The sequence below is a fragment of the Dryobates pubescens genome, chromosome Z (assembly GCF_014839835.1).
Source record: "Dryobates pubescens isolate bDryPub1 chromosome Z, bDryPub1.pri, whole genome shotgun sequence".
Lineage (NCBI taxonomy): Eukaryota > Metazoa > Chordata > Aves > Piciformes > Picidae > Dryobates > Dryobates pubescens.
In genome coordinates, this window is record NC_071657.1 from 85,495,226 (window position 1) to 85,516,954 (window position 21,729).

The 21,729-nt window shown below is 48.7% G+C and overlaps 2 protein-coding genes across 2 annotated transcripts in view; one reads left to right on the top strand and one right to left on the bottom strand.

The window, feature by feature from the left end:
- Positions 1-10,168, top strand: part of UBE2R2 (ubiquitin conjugating enzyme E2 R2) — a 64,953-nt gene extending 54,785 nt beyond the window's left edge. The window contains exons 3-5 of the mRNA XM_054178656.1: positions 1,527-1,624; positions 7,990-8,124; positions 9,501-10,168. Of these exons, the coding sequence (XP_054034631.1) occupies positions 1,527-1,624; positions 7,990-8,124; positions 9,501-9,720 (453 nt within the window). The 3' untranslated portion in view covers positions 9,721-10,168. The remainder of the gene's footprint in view (positions 1-1,526; positions 1,625-7,989; positions 8,125-9,500) is intronic.
- Positions 10,169-16,487: 6,319 nt separating this feature from the next.
- Positions 16,488-21,729, bottom strand: part of UBAP2 (ubiquitin associated protein 2) — a 135,238-nt gene continuing 129,996 nt past the window's right edge. The window contains exons 26-28 of the mRNA XM_054178655.1: positions 20,094-20,161; positions 18,505-18,696; positions 16,488-16,979 (exon numbers count right to left, since the gene is read on the bottom strand). Of these exons, the coding sequence (XP_054034630.1) occupies positions 16,884-16,979; positions 18,505-18,696; positions 20,094-20,161 (356 nt within the window). The 3' untranslated portion in view covers positions 16,488-16,883. The remainder of the gene's footprint in view (positions 16,980-18,504; positions 18,697-20,093; positions 20,162-21,729) is intronic.

The following is a 21,729-nucleotide window of genomic DNA, read 5'->3' on the forward strand; positions in this document are numbered from 1 at the left end:
AGCCTGTTGAAGTCCTGAAAAGGAAACTGTCTTGTTGTGACAAAGGGCTCCAGCAGCCTAAGTGCACGCTTGGCTGTTCCGCTGCCTCGGGCTGTGGCTGTGTCGTCTTGACAAAAACTTGCTTCGGAGTTAAGGGCTTGCAAGATGAGCATACCTGGCAGGGTTAGTGAGGCAATGAAGTCTGCATACCAATCACAAGCCTCCAGTGTTGAAGGAGGACCTTGGGTGCCAATGGAACAAATGTCTTTGCCAATCAAGGTGAGTTGAAATGTTTGGGAGGCTCTTCAGGTGAACTGCTGCCATCTGAATCTGTGATCACTGGCTGGAGCTCAAAGGCACAGATGCTATCACTGTGAGCATTGCTTTGTGCTCTGGCTCCTGTGCTTGAGCAGCATTGGAGGGTCTTTAGGACACAGCTAAGACCAGGTGCGTGGTGAGCTGCCAGCCTGCAATGTTGAGCAGAACTGGTCTGCAGTTCTCTCTCGTTCTTTTTGGATCAAGGTGACAGCATGAGTGCTGCCTGTTAGCTAAGGCTGTGTGATCTGAAGGTGTCTCTAGGAACTTTAAAGTCATCCCAGCAGTAGGCTGCAACAGGCAGCAAGCCAGCAGGGCCTGGAGCAGCCAGCATTTGCCAAGTGGTCTCAGGTCCCATCTGCACCTTCACTCCATGCTGCAGTAAAGAACTGGGCCTCCATGAGTCCCCAGAGTCAGCTTCAGTGGGGAATATCAGCCCTGGTAAGTACTGCTACAGCACTTCAGCAAAGCAATTGTGTGAGAGTGCAGTTGCTGATGGAGAATTGGTTTTACAGGCTTTTTAAAGTGTTTCTAAATGGTAGGCATTATGGAGCTTTAAATCTGAGTTCAGGCTATAATGCTGGTGAGCAAAAAAAAATGTGAGGATTATGTGTGGATATGGCTTCCAGAATATTCTTCCTCTTGCATGCTGGAAGGGATTTTCAGTGAAGTCATCAAACAGTGTCTTTTGTTTTTTCACCTGATATTTCAAACACCTGTGTCCTAGGGGAGCACTGTTCAACCTCCCTGTGTCTCAGGAGATGCACTGCTTTGATACCTGAGCTAATGCAGAGCTCTGAACCCTTTGATTCCTGTGGCTAACTCAGCTACACTAGAAACAAAACGGGCTTATTACCTTTCTACCTTTCTTTGGATCTTCTGTGGCTAAAGCCCATTTCTATCACTGTGACAGTACATGCTGTCTGGATATCGAGTTAGTTGTATTTGACTTTGTTACTGGGTCTGCTTGCTTTGCTGCATTCTTTAAACCTCTTGACTTGAGACTGGTTTGTACCAATTTGCAGACTAAGTCTGCTTAGCAAAGGAAACTTCTGAGCACACAGAATAGACCCAGGAAGAGCTGAAAACCATTCCTAGTTCTGGTGTATTGTCATTGGCATGTGGAGTGTTCAAATCAACAAGGTTTAACTACTCAGAACACTGGCAGAGGGTGGAGCTGAGTCATCAGACCTATACCTAGGGTGTTCTCAATTGTCATTTCTGTCTTGCAGAACGGCGATGTATGTATTTCAATTCTTCATCCACCTGTAGATGACCCACAAAGTGGAGAGCTACCATCTGAGAGGTGGAACCCTACCCAAAATGTCAGGTAACTGTGAATCTCAACAAGGGTGACCTCAAATGCATGCTATCTGCCCAAGACTAACACCTTGGTTGGGAGAGGTTTGGAAGGGAATTTAAGACTTTGGGGCTCTTAGGGCTTGAATCTAGTGAGAACCAGGCTCACCAAGCTGTCTCAAGATACTGGAGTGCTGTGTCCTGAGCTAACAATCCAGAGCCTTCCATCCTGTCCACAGGATTTCATGCTCATAAATCATCTCATGTTCTAGCCTTTCCCAGTCCATATTATTCTACACTTAAGCTTTTCAGACTCTTCCAAGACACAACTAGTGGAAAAGAACATTTTTGAGTAACCAGGTCCAATGGGAGTGACTGTGCATGATCCTGCCTTCTGTTTGCTGTCCAGTCACTGGAGAGCAGCTGCTTCATAAACAGCCCACCCAGCAGCAGGGAGACAGATCTTGGGTACAGGGAGCTTCCTGAGATTTTACTTTGGTAAGGAAATGCCAGGGAAGCAGAGAGAGCTGCCAGGGACAGGTTGACAAGGTATAGGTTTTGCTAGGCAATGGTGAGCACACCAATGCCTTTTAGAAAGTCCTCACTGAAGAGTGGTGATGAATGGAGTTAAATCTCGTTGGGGGCCAGTCACAAGTGTGTTCAGCTGGGCTTAGGTTTGGGGGCACTTCTCTTTAATATCTTGTTCAGGGATCTGGAGGAAGGGATTGAGTGTGCCCTCAGTAATTTTGGAGATGACATTAAGATGGGAGGGAGTCTTGTTCTGCCTGAGGGTAGGCAGGCTCTGCAAAGGAAACTTGACAGGCTGAATTAATGGGCTGAGGCCAGTTGTATGAGGTTTAACAAGGCTAAGTGTTGGGTGCCACACTTGGGCCACAACAACCCCAGGCAATACTGCAGGCTTGGGTCAGAGGAGCTGGAAGCTGCCCAGCAAAAAAAGGGTTGTTGGTTGACAGCTGGCTGAACATGAGCCAGCAGTGTGCTCAGGTGGCCAAGGAGGCCAACAGCATTCTGGCCTGCATCAGGAATAGTGTGACCAGCAGGAGCAGAGAAGTGATTGTGCCCCTGTACCTGGTACTGGTGAGGCTGCACTCAAATACTGTGTTCAGTTTTGGGGCCCTCAGTACAAGAAGGGCTGGAGTGTTTCACAGAAGGGTGACAAATCTGGTGAGGGATCTGTGAGGAATGGCTGAGGGAGCTGGGGTTGTTTGGCCTGGAGGAAAGGAGGTTGAGGGGAGACCTTTCACTTTCTGTAACTACCTGAAAGGAGGCTGTACTGAGGTGGGTGTTGGTCGCTTCTTCCCAGGAACAAGAGGAAATGGCCTTGAGATGCACCAGGAGAGGTTTAGACTGGATATTAGAAGCAACTTTTTCACTTAAAAGTTGCTCAAATACTGGAATAGGCTGCCCAGGGAGAGGTGTTTAAAAGCCATAGAGGTGTAGAGCAAAGGGATGTGGCAGAGTTAGGCTGGGCTTTATGATCTTAAAGGCCTTTTCCAACTGCAATGATTCTATGACTTTTTTGTGTCCCCTCTCCTGCAGTGTGGTGTCTTTAGCTGTTAGCCAGGTAGTGTTTTTTCCTGAAATCCCCTCCGAATGATCAGTAAGTACCAGAGACATTCAAGGTTAACTTGTCCTGTGTTTGCTTTGAACACCAATTGAGTTTCATTCTCATTACAAGACACTGCCAGTGAAGACCTGACTAGGTTACCAGCCTCACCTCATAGTTGGGAAACAGCTTGGTGCAATAATTACTTATCACACACTTTGAGTGTTTCATTATATACATGTGTATATAAAGATTGACATGAAACTCCTCATTGTTCCAGCTCTCTGGTTTCTCCTCTTCTTTATGGTGCTGCAATTGTTGGTACTTCCTCTCTTGCAAGTCTTTGGGCTTAAGGGTGACATCTGGGAAGAAGAGTCCTCAGCTCCATCAGCAAACAGAAATAAGACCTGTCTTTAACTGCTGGCCTGCTACCAGCATCACCTGTTGGGCTAAGTGCCAACAGAAATGCATCCTGCTGGGTTCCCATCTTGCTTTGACAAAGCTCCAGAGTATCAGACAGGAGGCATCTGGGCACAAGGTGTGAGAGAGGAGCGTGCTTGTAATGAGCTGCACATATAACCTGGGGCTTCTCTTCAGCTGCTGGAGTTCTGCAAACCCTGTTGAGTATTGACCAGTTACTACAGCCAGCTATAGATGAAGTGTCTGAAAGGGGAATGTTTCTTCATCGTTGATAGCCTCTGTGCTTCCACCACTGTCAAGTATGCTTATTAGTTCTTTTAAAGCACAGTCAATAAGGCCTTTCCCATCACCCACAGCTAGAGGAGGCAGGCATAAGTAAATACAGTGAAGGAATGCAGCTGTGGTCTTTGGCAGAGAATGATGCTTTCCTTCTCACATGTCAAGTCCTGTAAAGCTGGGGAAGTGCTGGCAGGACATAGAGTGGAAGCAGTTTCCCTTCTCCATATCTAGCTCATCTGCCCTTTGAGGTTCACAGACCAGAAGTGAGCACAATATTCAAGATGTTGGTCCATCTGTATCTTGTGAAGATGGGTGATGGCATGTCTCACTATTGCTCTGTTCTCTTTTGGCTGCTGAAGATCTGGACAGCTTCTGCACCTAGCTCAGGGCACTAACATGACTGTCACCACAGCCTACACCAAAACTTATTCCTTTATGGTGGAGAGTTAAGATGTGCCACAACCAATCTATACCTACATCTAAAGGTGATTCAGAGGCTAAATGTGGACAGCAGCTGGAATTTTTCAGAGTACATGGCAGGCTGTGCTGGTTGGGAGTACCCAGTCAGCATGTGTAATGTCTTTTTGTGAATGAAGTTTGTATCTGAGCCTTCTGTAGATACATGGAGAGAAAATGGTGCTTAACAGGTCTGCTCCCTCCTGTCTCTGGCTGCTCTCCCCTGCTGGTAAAGGGAGGTAAAGGGATTCTGAAGACACCAACACTGTAAGCATTTGGAACAACTGTTGCCTAGGGTGGCTGGGGGATTTGAGAAAGCAGAAGGCAGGCTTGAAATCCCCAGTCTCCATGTGACCAGCTTGTATGAAGAACAACATTGCCTTCACGAAACAGATCCCTGACAGGACTGCAGAGGATCAGTCTGTTTCCAGTCTAGTGCACTTTCTATCTGATGCCAAGGATGTTGTCAGTCCCCTCTGGCTGTGAGATGTGTGCTGAGATCTCTTTCTGTTCACTTTGTTGACCCACAGCCGCAGGGTTTAAGTTAGAGCAGACTGTCTAGCTCGTTAAGGTATCAGCAGGGATGCAAGTGGTCTAACATGCTGGTTGAGAATGAAGAATGCAGAAAGCTTTGCCTCTAATGGACAGTTGCATTGGGGTATTTAAGTAGCTTTGCACTGACTTTGGAGTCTGGGGCACCAAAGTGGAAATCAGCCTCTCCTCACTTTGATGGAAGTGTGGTAGAGCAGATTCTGAATCCAGAGACAAATTCCTGTCCTTAGCCTTTCCTAGACTAGGCTCTACTGCTGCAATGATGCTGGAGCTGACATTCTGGCTTTACAGTGTGTTTATTGAGAATTTATTGAGATTTAAAGTTCATTCTTGAGATAAAGTAGAAAATGGTTTCTCTTCTGCCCATCATTCCAGTCTGGCCAGACAGTCTTTTTCCAGAGCTGCTGTTTTATTTTCCTACTGAATTATATTATTTGGAAAATAAATTGTGTAAGACTCTCTTGATAGCTGTGCTGAACAGTCTGGCCAGACACAAGTGTAATTTCAAAACCTTTCAAGAGCTCAGCATCCAAATTACCAAGCATTTCCTGGAATTATATTGCAGATATATGATCTGGTAGGTGTGCTCAGCATGTGCTGCTCTGAATGAGCCCCTAAATCAGTGCAAGTACATCTGGGGCTGTAGTCTGCATTAACCAAGGTCAGCAGAGCAGTTACCATGTACTGTTGTATTTCAAGACCTAGAGCAGGCCACACAGGCACACACCCTGGCAGGTTTTGAAAGCCTTTAGAGAAGGAGACTCCACAATCTCTCCAGGCAAGCCTGTTCCAGTGGTCTGTCACCCTCACAATGAAGAAGTTTTTGCCCCCCATACTGAGGCAGCACTTCCTGTGTTCCAGTTTGTATCTGTTGCCCTTTGTCCTATCACAGGGCACCAGAGAAGCCTTCTAGACACACACCCTTTAGACATTCATCAGCATTGGTAAGATACCCTCTCCATCTTCTGTTCTCCAGGATAAACAGCCCCAACTCTCTGTCTGTCCTTGTAGAAGAGGTGCTCTAATTCTCTGATCATCTTTATGGCTCTCCTCTGGACCCTCTCCAACAGATCTATATCCTTCTTGTGTTGGGGGCTCCAGAGCTGGACACAGTATTCCAGGTGGGGTCCCACAAGGGAGAGGAGAGTGGCAGAATCACCTGCCCTGACCTGCTGGCCACATACCTTCTGATGAAGCCCAGGAAACAGTTGGCCTTTTGGGCTGCCAGTGCCCATTGCTAGCTCATGTCAAGTGCCTTATTGATCGGCACCCCCAAGTCCTTTTCTGCAGGACTGCTCTCAATCCACTTGTTGCACAGCCCTTTTTTGTGCATGGGATTACCCTGACATGCAGGACCTTGGACTCTGCCTTGCTGAACTTTATGAGGTTGGCATGGGTCCACCTCTCCAGATGGTCAAGGTCCTGCTTCCCTCCAGCATGTTGACTGCAGCACAGTTTTGTGTTGTTGGCAGACAGTCCTCAGGCACCTCTTCCATTCTCCATGATCCTTCAAAAGCAATGGAGATTGCCACAGCAACATCATCAACCAAGTCCCTCAGCACTTGTGGGTGCATTCCATCAGGGCCCATGAATGTGTGTTCAGTTTGCCCAAATGATCTCTGACCCAGCCCTCATCAACCAAGGGAAATGTGCTGCCCAGGGAGGTGGTGGAGTCACCATCCCTGGAGGTGTTCAAGAGCAGGGATTGGATGTGGCACTTGGTGCCATGGCTTAGTTAGTCATGAGGTGTTGGGTGACAGGTTGGACTTGATGATCTCTGAGGTCTTTTCCAGCCTTACTGATTCTATGATGCTATTAGCCTGCCCCTTATTCCTTACCCTTAAGCCTTCGACATGCTCTTCATTTCCCCTCGGCAGAGATTAATACATCCAGATGGCTCTTGCACATGAAGAACAACTCCACTGCTTCCCTTGCTGTTATGTCTCCTAAAAAAGTAGAGAGCTGCCTAGGACAACACTCTAGTTTATGAGCTATGCCAGCGTGTCTCCATGGCTGCAGCAAGACTGTGGCCTTGTGACCGCACGCTGATCTCTGGTTATCCTCATTGTCATGGGCTGAATGTAAACTCGCTGCTGGTAGGCAAAACCATCCTGTTTCATGCCAGCTTCAAAATGAAAGTGTTGGCTGGAGTAAAGTGCTATGGGGCTTGAAGTCCAGATTAATGTGAGAGGCTTCCTGTTCCAGTTGCTGCTTTTGGGCTCCGGGTTTCGGATGTTGGCTTTTCCTGCCGGAATGGTGTCGAGACAGGTGGGAATTGGCTGGTTGCCTGGTTTTCCACTTTATGCTGTACTCTTTTTCCCAACAAACAGGCTAAGCTAATGGTGCATTGTATTATTGTTACCTGATTTGCTCAGCAAAACTTATCTCAGCTCCTTCTGCCTCAATGCAGTTTGTGTGTTACTTTTTCCTCACTCCTGTGTTGGGAGGAAACAGGCAGGTGAACCTATTTACCGTGTGTTAATCTGTTGCACCCATGCTGTGTGCATTGGTGGAGAGGCATTTCAGAGACTTCATTGAGGAAACAGGCAGCCCTGGAGGGGAGCAAGAGGAACCACCTTAGTCATGCCCAGCCTTGAGGTGGCTGGCCTTCTGTCTCTCATCATGGAAGGCAGCTAAGGAGCGTTTGTTGCTGCTGTGGTTAGCCTGGCATATTCCTCAGCTGGATGCAATGGCATAAGCATTGCTGCTTTGGACCTCACCCCCTTGGTCCTTCAATTTGAAGCTCCCTTGCCTCTTCAACATGAGTGTATTCATTCCTCCCTAGCAGGTTCTAGTCATCAAAGAACATCCCACTGTCATAAAACCCCAAACCTTTGTGATGGCACCAGCCACTTAGCCAGGAATTAATATTCATTATTAGTCTACACCTGTCTGCCCTCATTCTTCTAACTGGTAAAATGGAGTATAAGATAACTTGGGTACCAGTGTCTTCCATATGTACCCCCAGGGCTCTGTATTACCCATGGTTATCCTTGGCTTAAGGTTTGACTGTAGGTGATGCACCACAGACTTGTTTAAAGAAGCTGTCAGCATCCAGACTCAGTGAGTATCCACTCACTGACACTGACAGCTCTGACACTGCTGTTGTGGTTACCTTTCAGGACTATCTTACTGAGTGTAATCTCTTTGCTTAATGAGCCCAACACGTTCTCTCCTGCCAATGTGGATGCATCTGTCATGTTCAGGAAATGGAGGGACAGTAAAGGAAAAGACAAGGAGTATGCTGAAATCATAAGGTAAGCTTTGCCACCTCTGATGCTGTCAAGCTCTGGCTTTGAATTCTGTAAACGAGGCTGCTTGCAGGATTTGCTGGAAGCAGCTTCTTGCTGTGGTTGCTGCTTTGCAAACGAATGTTAACATTTTGTTCCAAGTCCACACTCCGGGGTTTTTAGCACACCAAAGCAGTGCAAACTCAGGGAGCAGGAGGGCTGGGCTGATCTCTCTTTAAATTGTTCTCTTCAGACCTATCTGGCATGATGCTCTGTGAAACCTATTTGTTGCCAATAAATCCCAGTTGAAGCCTCTGCTTGCCTTTGAGCACTGCCTGCATTGCTTGGGATGTGATTCAAAGTGACTGCATCCCACTAGTTCTGTGCTTAATGCACTCATTAATCATCATCTTGTCCCTCCAGTTCTAAAGAGTATCAGCAGGACCTGGCAGGTGTTTGCAGAGCTGGGTGTGGTTGTCTGTGTGTGCACTGTTCCAGCTTTACTATCCCTTATGGAGCCTTCATGGTTCATCAGGTGCTGTGAGAAGATGACCTAAACCTGAGCCAGGGCTGCTGTAGAGCAGTGGATGGGCAAACCCATACTGCAGTGGGACCACTGTCATGCTGGTCTGGGGCAAGACCACATCTGCACTCATTCTGCTAGCTGGGCATGCAGGATACACGCCTTGCTGGAGCTGCACAGGGCAGGCAGTCTGTGCAGAGAGCCTTGCTGGGATGTTCTCTAGGCCCCTTACAGCTCTTTTGGTTTCATCAGATCCTAGTTTCTGTAAGCAGAATACAGCAGCCTGGCTGGCAGGTGGGCAGCTGGGAGGACAGGTTCCCATTGCTCCTCTTCCTGCTGGGAAGCAGCGGAGGCCAGAAACAGTTCACAGCCCAAGTGCTACCAGAAGCCAGCAGCCAGAGCCTGTCCTGGGGTGATAGGAAACACTTGTCCCCTGCCAGCCCCAGGCAGTGCTGGCATCATGGCTGTGTCTTGAGGTGCAGAAACATGCCCTCCAGTGGGAGTGCAGAGCTGACAAATGTTTATGGGAACTGTAGCTTTAAGGGTGGGGGGCGGATAGAGTTATCAGTGGCAGTGAGATGACAGGCTGTCCCTTCTGTAGGAAATACAGTGACATTTGCTCTGAGCTCTGCCAGGTCTACTGTGCAGAGCCCAGCAGAATAACTGATTTCATATGTTGCTGGAAGCATGTGTACTGCAGACACTCGTGGAGCGCTCCCAAGCCTGGGGCTACAGCAGCTAAGTCTGTTTCAAGTGCTGACTTGTGATGCTCTCTTGACTCTGAGCTGCCAGGAGAGCTGTGGCTGGCCGGGAGGCAGGGAGTTGAGCCCTGCTGCCACTGCCACGCAGCCCTGCTCACATTGCTGTGTCCTCCCTGCAGGAAGCAGGTTTTGGCCACCAAAGCTGAGGCAGAGAAGGATGGCGTGAAGGTCCCCACTACGCTGGCAGAGTACTGCATCAAAACTAAAGTGCCTTCCAATGACAACAGTTCGGATTTGCTTTACGACGACTTGTACGACGACGACATCGACGACGAAGATGAGGAGGAGGAGGACGCCGACTGTTACGATGATGATGATTCTGGCAACGAGGAGTCGTGACCTGCTCCCTCTACGCCCCTGTACTGCCCTGCCATCTCAGGCCAGAAGGGAGCAGCGATAACCTAGCAGCAGTCCAGCAAAAAAGTGTGTGGGGGGGGATTAAAAAAAAAACAAACTTTTGTCTCCTGCTGTCTCCTGTTGTATGGATCTGTTTGCTCCTTTTTTATGGACCTCTTAGAGACCCTCCACAGAATGTCTGAATTCTTGCATTCTTAACCCTTTCATCACTGTATTATGATTTCTTTTTAAAAAAGAAAACTTCCCTTCTCACTTCTCTACGAAACGCTCACAGCAAAGCCAGGTTTGCTCGCGTGTAGATTCTTGAATTTAAAATACAGTCTTGCATTGAGTTGTTTAATGTATTTAAAGCTGGAACAAACCCATTGGAAGCTGGATTTTTTTCAGGAGCTCAAGTGCTGCATTTACTGCAAAGGAGAAAAAAAAAAAAAAAAAAGAAAACAAAAACAAACCAAACCAAAACAAAACAAAACAAAACAAACCACACAAAGCAAATTGCCAAGGTTTAGCTGCTCCATTTCCAATACTAGCGTGTGTACATTTGTTTAGCCTTGTGGTGGTGGCTTTCCCTTTATGAGGTGTGGGGCGGAGAGTGTAAAGCTACTGTGTGTTGAGCTTGGTGGGATGTCACTGAAAGGTACAGTATTCCTTTTCAGCCTGCTCAAGTTAAGAAATAGCTGGCCCCTGGAGCACCAGAGGGCACAGTCAGCTTTGTCTCTGAAAAAGGCTTGTGATATGCACCCTAAAATAAACACTTAACACTTCATGTCTCTACAACTGAGCCCTGGGTTGCCTTTTTTTTTTTTTTTTTCCCCCCCTGCCTTTTTTTTTTTTTTTTTTAATTTCCTGGACAATATTGGGGATGAAAAAGCTCAGTTTAGCTGTGCTGCTGCAATCTTGCAATCTGCTGCTGGCTGCCTCTCTCCTGGGGGAGGAGATGTGCATCCTGATGCCTAGTGGACCAGTATTCATTTCAGCAATGGGACAGAGTGATAGCCTCCTCCTGCCCCAGTACTTGCTAGGAGCCTTTGCTTCCTGCAGCCACTGCTGGCATGAGCCTTCTGTCTGTTGCTTATGTAGGTCACATCTAAGTAAATGCAGCTCTCTGGGGTCAGCAGAAGTCAGAGCTCCCTTTGCTGTCTGCCTCGGGCAGCCAGGCTGCCCCTGTGCCTGCTGGGGCCTGCTGGTGCATGGGGCAAAGGGGATGGACTTTGGGCTCTCCCCTGCCTGGCTGGGGCAGAGCTGAGCCCTGGAGATGAGTACATAGAATACATAGAATGAATCAGGTTGAAGAGACCTTCGAGATCATCGCGTCCAACCCTTTCAGCCTTTCAGCCTGGAAGAGAAGGCCAGTGCCGGGGTTTGAGAAGCTCTTTCACACCATGCTTCAACTAGTGCACTGAGCTCACCTTCCTGCATGTTTTTGGGAGCTCATTGCAGAGCTTAGGACACTCCCTTATGGGTAGCAATCCTGCATGCTTGTATCTGCAGAACACTTCCTCAGTACCCTTGCCTTGTTGCAGTGTGCTGCTGTTGTTTGGCTGTGGTGCAGTGGCCTGAAATCACCTTTTACATAGTCCTTTTTTCAGCAACCAGCCCTGCCCTCCTGCACTCAGCCCTGGCACCTCCAGGAGCAGATCTGAGATGCTGGTCCTGCTTGGGTGAGACCCTCAAACCCTACAAGTGCTGAAGCAGTGGCTCTGGTAAGAGCGGTGGGCTGTGGCTCTTGTGTGTTGGGATTCTCACTGGGTCATCACCAGCTGCAGTCCCTCAAGGAGTGCCTTGGTGGGAGTAAACTTCATTCTGGATCTGCTCCAGTGGTGTCTCAGGGCGAGGAAGGGAATGGGAGTGAGCAAGCTCAGTGTGCTGCCTAGAGTGAAGGGAAAGTAAGGCAGTCCTGAAGAAGGGGAGCAAGGTAGATGAGGTTTCAAAATGTCTCACTGCTGAGATTTGCTGCAGTGGGGACAGTCCCTGCTCCCTGATCCATCCCTTTCTCCCCTGCAGATAGAAGGCAGTGCAGGTGATAATGCCTTGTTCCCCAGTGTTCTCTGTGAGGATCTGTGCTTCTGCTTGCATTTTACCTGGGGATACAGCTGCCTCCCTCCTGAGGTCTCCCCCCATGGGCTCCATCAGCTCATCCATCAAGGACTAGCCCAGCCCCTGGTGCTTTTTAGGAGGTTGTAGTGGGATTCCCCTGCACCTAGTGATGGTTTGGGGCACCCCTCAGCTTCACTCCATCCCTGCAAGCCCAGCAGCAGAAAAATGGGCCCCCAGCATTCCTGGGGACAGGAGCGGTCTAGGGATTGCACTGGGCAGAGACACCAACCTCCAGCTTTCAGTGGGGCTGTTGGGGGAACTGAAGGAGCAGAGTATGGGTAATGCTGGCTTGAAATGAGGATGCTGCATCTTTCAGGATTTCCCTTGTACTTCTGACCGTCCTCACTTTATGCTCTCCAGTGACCTGTATTTCCAAGTGTGGTGTTGTAAGATGCGTTGTCATCACTTCCGGTACCCCTTTTTAAAGACAAAAAGCAACTTAGCAACCTCTTTTGAGAGCTCCTGCATTGACCAGGCTAATTTCTCTTCCTCCCCTTGTCCTGTGCAGCGTCACTGCTTGTTGACTTGCTGGTTTCCTTTCTCGAGATCAAAAACTGAAGTAGGAGGGCTGGGGTGGTTTTGTTTTGTTTCTCTGGAAGCTATTTAAGAGATTGCAGAACTATGTTTACCTGCTCTGTGTATTCTGGTTTTGTTGTTTGGGTTTTTCCTCTTAGCCAATATGAGAGTTTACATTTGCAACGACAAGGCCCTTCAAATATAGTCTCCAACCATTATGAAACCAGCAGGGTACACAGTATTTCTTAGTAGTTTTCTTAGCTAAAATTCCAAAAGTTTTCCTTTTCCCCCCTCCACCTCTTTCTTCAGTATAATTTACCACAAAGAATTAACTGATGCATTTTTGTGTTGTCTTCCCCTTCAGTAGTTATATTTTGTCTTTTCTGCACATCTGTCTACTAATAAAAATGTGAAATGAAAATATCCCTGTGCTGTCACTTCCCTGTTAATTGCGCTGGTTTGTTTGCATGGGTTACTTAAAGCTTTGAGTAACAGCTGCTTGCAAGTCGAGTGCTGTTCCTTGTGCCTCTGTGTACACATGCATACCTGTAAGGGTACTGGAAAATAAAGCTGCTGTTTGACAGCAGCCTGCCTCAGCCCAAGACTGAAGAACAAACTGATTTGGACTTTGCTGTTAGATTTAGTTTCTCTACTTCAAGATGAGGAAAAGCAGCAGGACTATGATTTATGATCTCATCAGACTGCAGTAAAGAGGCAGAACTAGGAGCAGAGCTGCTGCAGCTGCTGGAGTCCTGTGGTGCTGCTGGTGGCAGGAGCATAATGCTCCTGCAGTTATCAAAGATGGCATTAGAGGGGGTGGTTGCTGGCTGGGGCAGAGGGCTTTGATGTCATACATGAGTGGCAGATGAGGACACAGAATCACAGAGAAGTTCAGGATGGAAAAGACCCTCGGGATCACCAAGTCCTACCAATAACCCTACTCTACAAGGTTCACCCCTAAACCATATCCGCAAGCACCACATCCAAACAGTCTTTAAACACACCCAGGGTTGGTGACTCACCCACCTCCCTGGGCAGCTCCTTCCAATGCCTGACCACTCCTTCTGTGAAAACTTTTTTTCCTAATGTCCCCTCTAAATCTAGCCAGTCACAGCTTGAGGCCATTCCCTCTTGTTCTATCACTAATCACCTGTGAGAAGAGACCAGCACCAGCCTCTCCACCACGATGTCCTTTCAGGTGGCTGTAGAGAGCAATGAGGTTTCCTCTCAGCTTCCTCTTTTCCAAACTAACCATCCCCAGCTCCTTCAGTCACTCTTCGTAAGATTTATTCTCCAGGCCCTTCACCAGCTTCATTGCCCTCCTCTGCACTCACTCCAGCACCTCCACATCTCTCCTGTATTGAGGTGCCCAAAACTGGACACAATACTGAGGTGTAGCCTCACCAGAGCTGAGTACAAGGGGACAATCACCTCCATACTCCTGCTGGACACAGCATTTCTGACACAAGCCAGGCTGCCATTGGCTTTTTTGGCCACCTGCTTGCTCATATCCAGTTGCTTGTTGATTAGAACCCCCAAGTTCCTTTCTGCCAGGCAGCTCTCCAGCCACACTTCCCCAAGCCTGTAGTGCTGCTTGGCCTTGTTGTCATCCAAGTGCAGGAGCTGGCATTTGGCCTTGTTGAAGCTGATCCCTGTCAGCCCTTCAGAATGCTCAGCCTACCCTGGCCCATGCTGCTCCCTGCAAGCTCAAGTATGGGAAAGGGTTTGGATTTTTGCAGTGCCTTGCTGCTGCAGCCAAGCTAAGATCAGTGAGGAGAGGGTACAGGAGCTGCACTTGATACCATTTGTAACACAGCAACTGCTGAGTCAAATGTGTTTGTAGCTTGAGTGCTTCTACTTCACAGATGGGCTGAAGGAAAGGGGATGGCATTTCAGAGGTGTATTCCTGAAGCACTCTATGTTGGAAAAGGAGACCGAGATGAACAGTGCTATCTGGGCCTTCTGTCTGGCATCACACTAGCTTACAGCTCTGGCCTCGTTCCTATAGCACCAGGCTGCTGTAGCTTCTTCATGCAGCAGGTGTGGACCAAACTCTCCAGCCTGCCCTGGGTAAACCCTGCTGCCACTTGCAGACTGGGGTGCTTTTCTCCCCCTTTTACTGATGAACTGCAGATTAGCAGCCTGGTCTCTACCATCAGCTTATGGGACAGGGAATTAGAGAGGAAATTGCTACAGAAAAGTCTCCCTGGAAGTGACTATAGGGAAATAGGGAAAGGTCCTCTTTAGTCTGGTCAGGAGAGGAGCCTGCATGTCACTGACTGCAGAGTCCCACAGCAGCTGGGAACATGCTGGAGCTGCCTTTGCCATATTATGCTAGGGAAGAGGATGGTTCCAGAGGGCAGCAGTTGTGGAAACACTGCCCAGCTGTGTCCACAGCCACATCTGAAGATGGAAGCTGTGCAGCCAGGGGCAGCAGAAAAGCACTGGCTGAAGTCCTTAAGAGGGAGTCTCCCTTGAAACTGCTCTGCAATGAAGCTAAGGCTGACACAAGACACTAAGTGAGTGAAAATAGCTCTTGGTGGGTGGTTGTGTTCAAAAGAACAGCTCCTGCAGGGCAGCAGCTCTGTGGGTAAATGCATAAGCCCTCTGGGTTCAGCTGCTGCTGCTGCAGCCCCTGTAGGAGCTGCCAATAAGACCCAAGCTGGCAGAAACACTTGTGCTCTCCTTCAGACTGCAAAGGTTGCATTTGTGAGACAGCAGCTGTGAAGGGCCTGCAGCAGCTGCTGCTGAAGTTTCACCAGTATCAAAACCTGAGCTGGGGCAAAGGAATGCCAGTGCAGTTCATGCTGTGCTGCTTTAGGGTAGGGCAGGGTGACAATTCTTCTATCACAGGACTTCAGTGACCTTAAGAAAGAAAAGTGGTTCTCATGATAAAAACAGGTGGTGGGTTTTTTTTCCCCCCTTGTGGGTCTTGACACAGAATAGGAGAGTGTGAAAAAGCCCATGCTTTTTGCATGTACACATACAGCTTCCCACTGACTCACCTCGTTTGCTGTGCAGAGCCAGGAAACACCTCAGGCAGAAATACTCCCATCAGGAGCCCTCACCACCGACCTGCCTGCTGGTGGAGTCCATGGACCTCATGGGCAAACCAAAGGAAAGCAGTGCTGCTGCAGCTGTGTGCTCCCTCCTTACCTATCCCAGCTGCTTGGCAGGGCCCCGTAGAGCATGCTGCTGGAGAACACCGAAGGCAGAGACGTGACACTTATGGCAGGAGTCAGGGTGCTGCCGAGGATCCCACCCTCGGTGCAGGGGCCAGTGAGCTCTCAGCACCAAGGAGCAGTCACCTTTATCATGGTATTTAGCATCCCCCACAGCTGCTCTTACCCTCCTAGCTCAGCATTTGTTGCAGAAGCAGAGGGAAAGGGACAGCAAAGCTGTCCCTGAAGCCATAGAAAACGCAGACAAACACCAGTTATATGCTCAGATCTTTATTAGGTGGAGGAAGGACTATAAAGAAATGAAACTCAAACATTCACCGCACTGGTGCAGGTCAAGAAAGATCAAGAGTTGCCTCCAGCATCTTTGCTTTAAAAAAAGTGTAAAGGGACTGGCAAAGTTTCCATCCAGTAGCTCTGGCTTTCCTGGCCAGGGTGGCTCAGGGCAAAAAGAGGTACAAGACACAGCTTATACTTTAAGAAACCGCTACATAGTTTTTTTGCCTCTAATGATGCAAAGGAGGTTCCAGGAAACACTGAGCCATACAAAGTGTCTTGCTAGAGAAACAAAACAAAACAGCAAAACCAACAAAAAAGAAATCCCCATATTTATTATTTGAAAAATCAATAGGTGGTCTGCAGCTCAGGGCCACAGTGACCAAATTGCTCACGAGAGCTCATCTTCCACAGAAGAGAGGGGAAAGACAAAAGGAGAATGCCCCAAAACCCATTCTTCTCCTTTTTCCTTCTCTGTTTGAAGTAACACCTACACTAGGGGCTGAGGGCAGAATCAAACTAACAGGGCATATCTTGATTTTAATTGTTTGGGTTTTTTTGTTTTAAGAGGTTTGGCCTCCATATTTGCCTGAACTTAGAACTGCATTAAACACATTGTTTCCAGCTCCAAAAGAGAAAAAAAGAAAAGAAAGAGGTGATTTGCCGCTGACAGAGTTATAAAGCCCATAGAGCTTACAGAAGGAAGGATGTGCTGGCATGGGTGGAAAATGAGTAATTAGTTTTCCTACAAAGATAACAAAACGGCTTCAAGATGCAGAAAACCACATTCAGCCTCTATTACATTTACAAATACATACATAAATATATTACATACAAGAGCAAGTCAAAGAGGAAGCAGGTGAGTCACACAGAGGATGGCTGGCTGGCTGGCTGGCTGGCTGCAGTTCTCCCCGCACAGGCGTTTGGCTGAGCAGTTACTTCTAATCATTCCAGGAATGGGCTTCGGCAATTTTTTCTTGCCTCTTCTTCTTTTTTTTTGACTTTTTTAATATCTTTTAGTTAGTTTGTTTTCTTCCTCCTCTCCTTTCATTCTCTTCCCTCTCTCTGGTGTCAGATTCAGTTTGTCCAGTATGGAGAAGTGCCATAGGCGGTTTTGGTAGCCTGAGACTTTTGCTGCAAGGTGCTGGGTTGGTTGCGTTGGCCAGATCCACCCTAGAAATTGGAAACCAAGGAGATATGGGCATCAGCTGCCATAACATCACTGCTCCCAGGAAGATGAGCCCATCTTGAATGCCACCAGAAGAGCTGCCATGCCTGGGAATAGTCTTGGCACCTGCCAGCGCAGCGATGCTCCCCCCGAATGGATCCATTTCTGCTCTGCAACATCTCCACATCTTGCGATTCAGGATGAGTAGCCACAGAGACACCCCAGCAGGAACGTGAGGACACCACAGCACCACCCTCCCACCTAAGACAGGTTCAGGCACAAGGAAGGAAAGGAGCAGGACTGGGGACAGCAAAGGAGCTCTCTCAAGGTGAAGAGGGGTGGTGCACCAGCCAACGATGTCACGCATTTGGAGAGAGAAGTCATTCCTATTTCTGGACCCCAAGGCAGAACACCTTTTTTCAGGGAACTTTTATAGTGAGGAAAAGAAACTCCTGCACTGATGAAACAAAATCAGAGCCGACATGCAACCTGCAAGGGGACAATTGATTTTTATCCCCCCTACAGTCAACAGTACAAGTGCTCACGTCCTGCTCTCCTGCTGCAGCCAGTGGACAGCATCATCTGCCTTGGGTTCACACCTCAAGCCTCTCTCTCCACACCCTGCAGCATGATGGCCTCTTCACAAAATCACAGGAACCTCTCGAGGTATTCTTGTCCAACCCCTCTGCTCAAGCAGCATCACCTAGAGCAAGTTGCCGAGCACCATGTCCAGAGAGCTCCAAGGATGGAGATTCCACAATCTCCCTGGGCAACCCGTGCCAGTGCTCGGTCACCATCTCAACAGAAAAGTGTTTCTTGACATTCAAAGGGAACCTCCTGTGTGTGTTTGTGCCCATTGCTTCTGGTCCTGTCACTGGATACCACTGGAAAGAACATGGCTCTGTCGTCTTTACATCCTCCCTTAAGGTGTTTACATACATTAGTAAGATCCCCCTCGGCCTTCTCTTTATCAGGCTGAACAGTCCCAGCTCTCCCACACCTCTCTCACAGGAGGGATGATCCAGTCCCTTCATCACCTTTGCAGCCCCTTTTGGACTGTTCCCAATATATCCATCTCTCTCTTGTACTGGGAGCCCAGGACTGGACACAGGGTTTAGTTGTGGCCTCACGAACAGAGGGGAAGGATCGGCTCCCCCAGCCTGCTGTCAATACTGTGTCTAATGTAGCCCAGGACACTACTGTCCTACTTTTGTGGCAAGGACATGTTGCTGACTTTGTGCCACCAGGGCCTTTTCAATAAAGCTGCCTTGGGCCCCAGCATATACAGGCATGTGGGGTTGCCCCACCCCAGGGGCAGGCCTTGGCACTTCCCTTTGCTGAACTTCATGAGGTTCCCTCTCCAAGCTGGTCAACAGCAGCAAAACTGTCAGTCTGCAATCATTGTCAAGACCCTTTCCCAATGAACACAGGAAAAAGCAGAAGAATACAAAATCCCTAGAGACCCTGCTGGGATATGAGGGGTATGATCTGCCCCCAGGCATGCTACAGAGGCAGAAGGGGCCAACTCACCTGCCCATCTTGCTGAAGATGGTGATGCAGCATTTGGGAATGAGGCTGCTGATGCGCAGGCAGAATATGGAGGAACGGGGCTGGAGCATAACCCGGAGCAGCACCAGGGTTCAGCGGCCCAGTTGATCCAAGGGCAGAGGGCAGGCTGAAAGGAGGCGGTGTGCCAGCATGGAATCCCTGCTTGTCAAATGTCTGCATGGGAGATGAGTGGGACAGTGTCAAAGACTGGTGTGAGCAGCTCCATGGTGACCAGATAAGAACAAGAGTGACTCAGACTGGAATGGACCTCAGAGATCATCTACTCCAACCTCCTCACCATGGGCTAGGATGCCTCTCAACTAGACTTGGCTGCTCAAGGCCTCATCTAACCTGGCCTTAACCACCCACAGGGAGGAGGCATCCACAGCCTCCCTGGGCAACCTATTGCAGAGTCCCACCACCCTTGTACTGAAGACTTCTTCCTAAAATCCTGAACCTACTCTCTCTCAGTTTAAAGCCAGTCCCTCTTGTCCTACTGCTAGACACCCTTATGAAAAGTTCTTCTCTAGCCTTCCTGGTACGATCCACTCAGGTACTGGAAAGCAGCTTTAAGGTCACCCTGGAGTCTTCCTGTTCTCCAGGCTGAACCACCCCAGCTCTCTCAGCCTATCCAGATTACCAGAGGCATTCCAGGTCATCTTTGTGGCCCTCCTCTGGATTGGCTCCATCAGCTCTGTGACACCAGAACTGGACACAGTATTGGAAGTGGGGTGTCACAAGAGCAGAGTAAAGGAGAAGCCTGAACCTTTCATCAACCTTGTAAGCAATCCAAGTCACATCAAATCCATGCAAGCATTTCAGCAGATGAAGTTCACACCTGTTTTCAACCACATTTCTGCAGTAATGTCTGACATTTTATTTTCCTTTCATTTCCATGACTACTGTGTTCCTTTTTTCCCCCTGGCCTCTTTTTACTCATAGTGGAGCATGGGATGGCAGCAGTTGCCCAAAATCAGTCCATCACACATTGCAGGGACTCAGCCTGGAACTACTCCATCTACCCAGGGCAGCCCAACAAAAATGGAAGCATGTGAAACAAGATTTTCCTCCCACTAGCCAAAGCTTGATCCCTAAATGCTGTGGAGCTGATAGCTGGCTTCCTAACTGTAGCCATGGATCACAGCCAGCCACTGATTCCTCCAGTTAAGAGTATAAGGAGGAGAAAACTGGAGCTGTGCAAAAGCCCACCACATACCCCAGATTTTCAGAATACCTTCTGCTGTCCCTGAGCAATGGACACAGGAGAGCATGGGACAGGAACACTTGGGTGTTGGGGGTGAGTAGCTACTGACTGGTCTCTGTGAAGAAGCAAACAGCCTCTTGACTTGCCTGTTTCCAGGACATTTAGACTAAAACCATTAGTGCCATCACGTTTCATTTGCAGCAGCCAGCTCGTGTGGAGCAGCACGTGCAGAGTACAGCAGTGGAGTACAGAGCCAGCGTAAGAGATGCCACAGCCTGCTGACCCTGAGGTTAACCAGACTGGGAATAGGAGGGGAGACACTGGCCTGACCTCACACCACAAGAGAGGGCCATTCAGCACAGCTCACCTGAGTCTTGTTATAGACAGAGCCACTGATATCAGGCACACCTGTGTTACTCGAGGTCACAGAAACACCTGGAAAACAAAAAGCCACCAGCAATAAGAAAGCCAAACACCACCCAGTGTGAGCTCCAATGCTTTGCTCCTGCCATCTCTGGCAGCTTCAGTGGAAAAACCCTTGTTTGCAGCTGCTGCACCACACAGCCTGCTGCTGCTGCTGGCCAGCCTAGCCAGGAGCTCCAGGCTCTCAGGCCCATAGTATCACAGTATTGCCAAGGTTGGAAGAGACCTTGAGGATCATCGAGTCCAACCTGACACCACAAACCCCATGACTAGACCATGGCACCAAGTGCCACATCCAATCTCCTCTTGAACACCTCCAGGGACGGTGACTCCACCACCTCCCTGGGCAGCACATTCCAATGACGAACGACTCGCTCAGTGAAGAACTTTCTCCTCACCTCAAGCCTAAACTTCCCCTGGTGCAGCTTGAGACTGTGTCCCCTTGTTCTGGTGCTGGTTGCCTGGGAGAAGAGACCAACCCCTTCCTGGCCACAACCACCTTTCAGGTAGTTGTAGAAGGCAACGAGGTCACCCCTGAGCCTCCTCTTCTCCAGGCTAAACAATCTCAGCTCCCTCAGCACCCATGGAACAGAAGTGCAGCTCAGTTGCCCACTCCCACTGCAATCACACACATCCATGACCCAGAAGGTATCACCTGGATTCAAATGTGCAGCACCTGGCTACTCCCAACACTCATTCAGGAAAAGCCAGCTTTTCCCTAGGGTTAGGGATGTATTTGGCTCTGCTGCAGCATTCAAGAGCTTTCCAGTAGCCTGCCAAGTGATGAGATGAAACAGCTGCTATACATACGAGCTCTTGCCCCTTCATATCCTGCAATGCTTCTCTGCCCTGAGAGAACTGGTATGACTGACCAAGGCTGGCTTCCACCTTGACCAGCTGGTGCCACAAAAGGCTCAGAAACACCAGTGAAGTGGCTCTCACACAAGCCACTTATTCACAGTCTTATAAAGACCATCTCTAATATTTTCACAGGGACCAGAATAAAAACAGTGGTTCCTTTGGTCAGTGAATCAGGGAAGTGGTCTCAGAGGATGTGCACTGCTCCAAGTTTGTACCCTTCCTAGGATATTGCTCCATTCTGGAACGCTCCGCCACAGAGGAGAGTGTGATCAGCTCTTGTCTGAAGACAACCCATTTGGTGTTTTAAAAGCACAGCAAGTTCTTGGCATTTGCTTAAGCCCAAGGACAAACTAGTTAGTGCTAAGCAGTTCGGTAGACATTTCTGAGGTCTAACCAGCGTATGCGGAATAAAGCTTTCAGATAAGCTGTGTAATTTCTTCAGCCTTTACAGTCAAAAGGAAACATTTCCAGGCATGAAACAATGCAATGAATTACAGAGTGTAAGAACAGCATCTGAAACAACAGCCCAAAGATGTGTGAACTGCCCTGCTTACCCCTAAAAACCAGGGCTGTCTTAGCTGCCTGCACAGCAACTTAAAATCTCGTCATCGTTTGTCAGAGCACCACCTCAGCAGCAACATGTAACTGCTTAAGGCTTCAAAAACACAGCACTGCTGCAGGGCCACTATTTTTCCAAAAAGCAAACTTTCTATGAACTG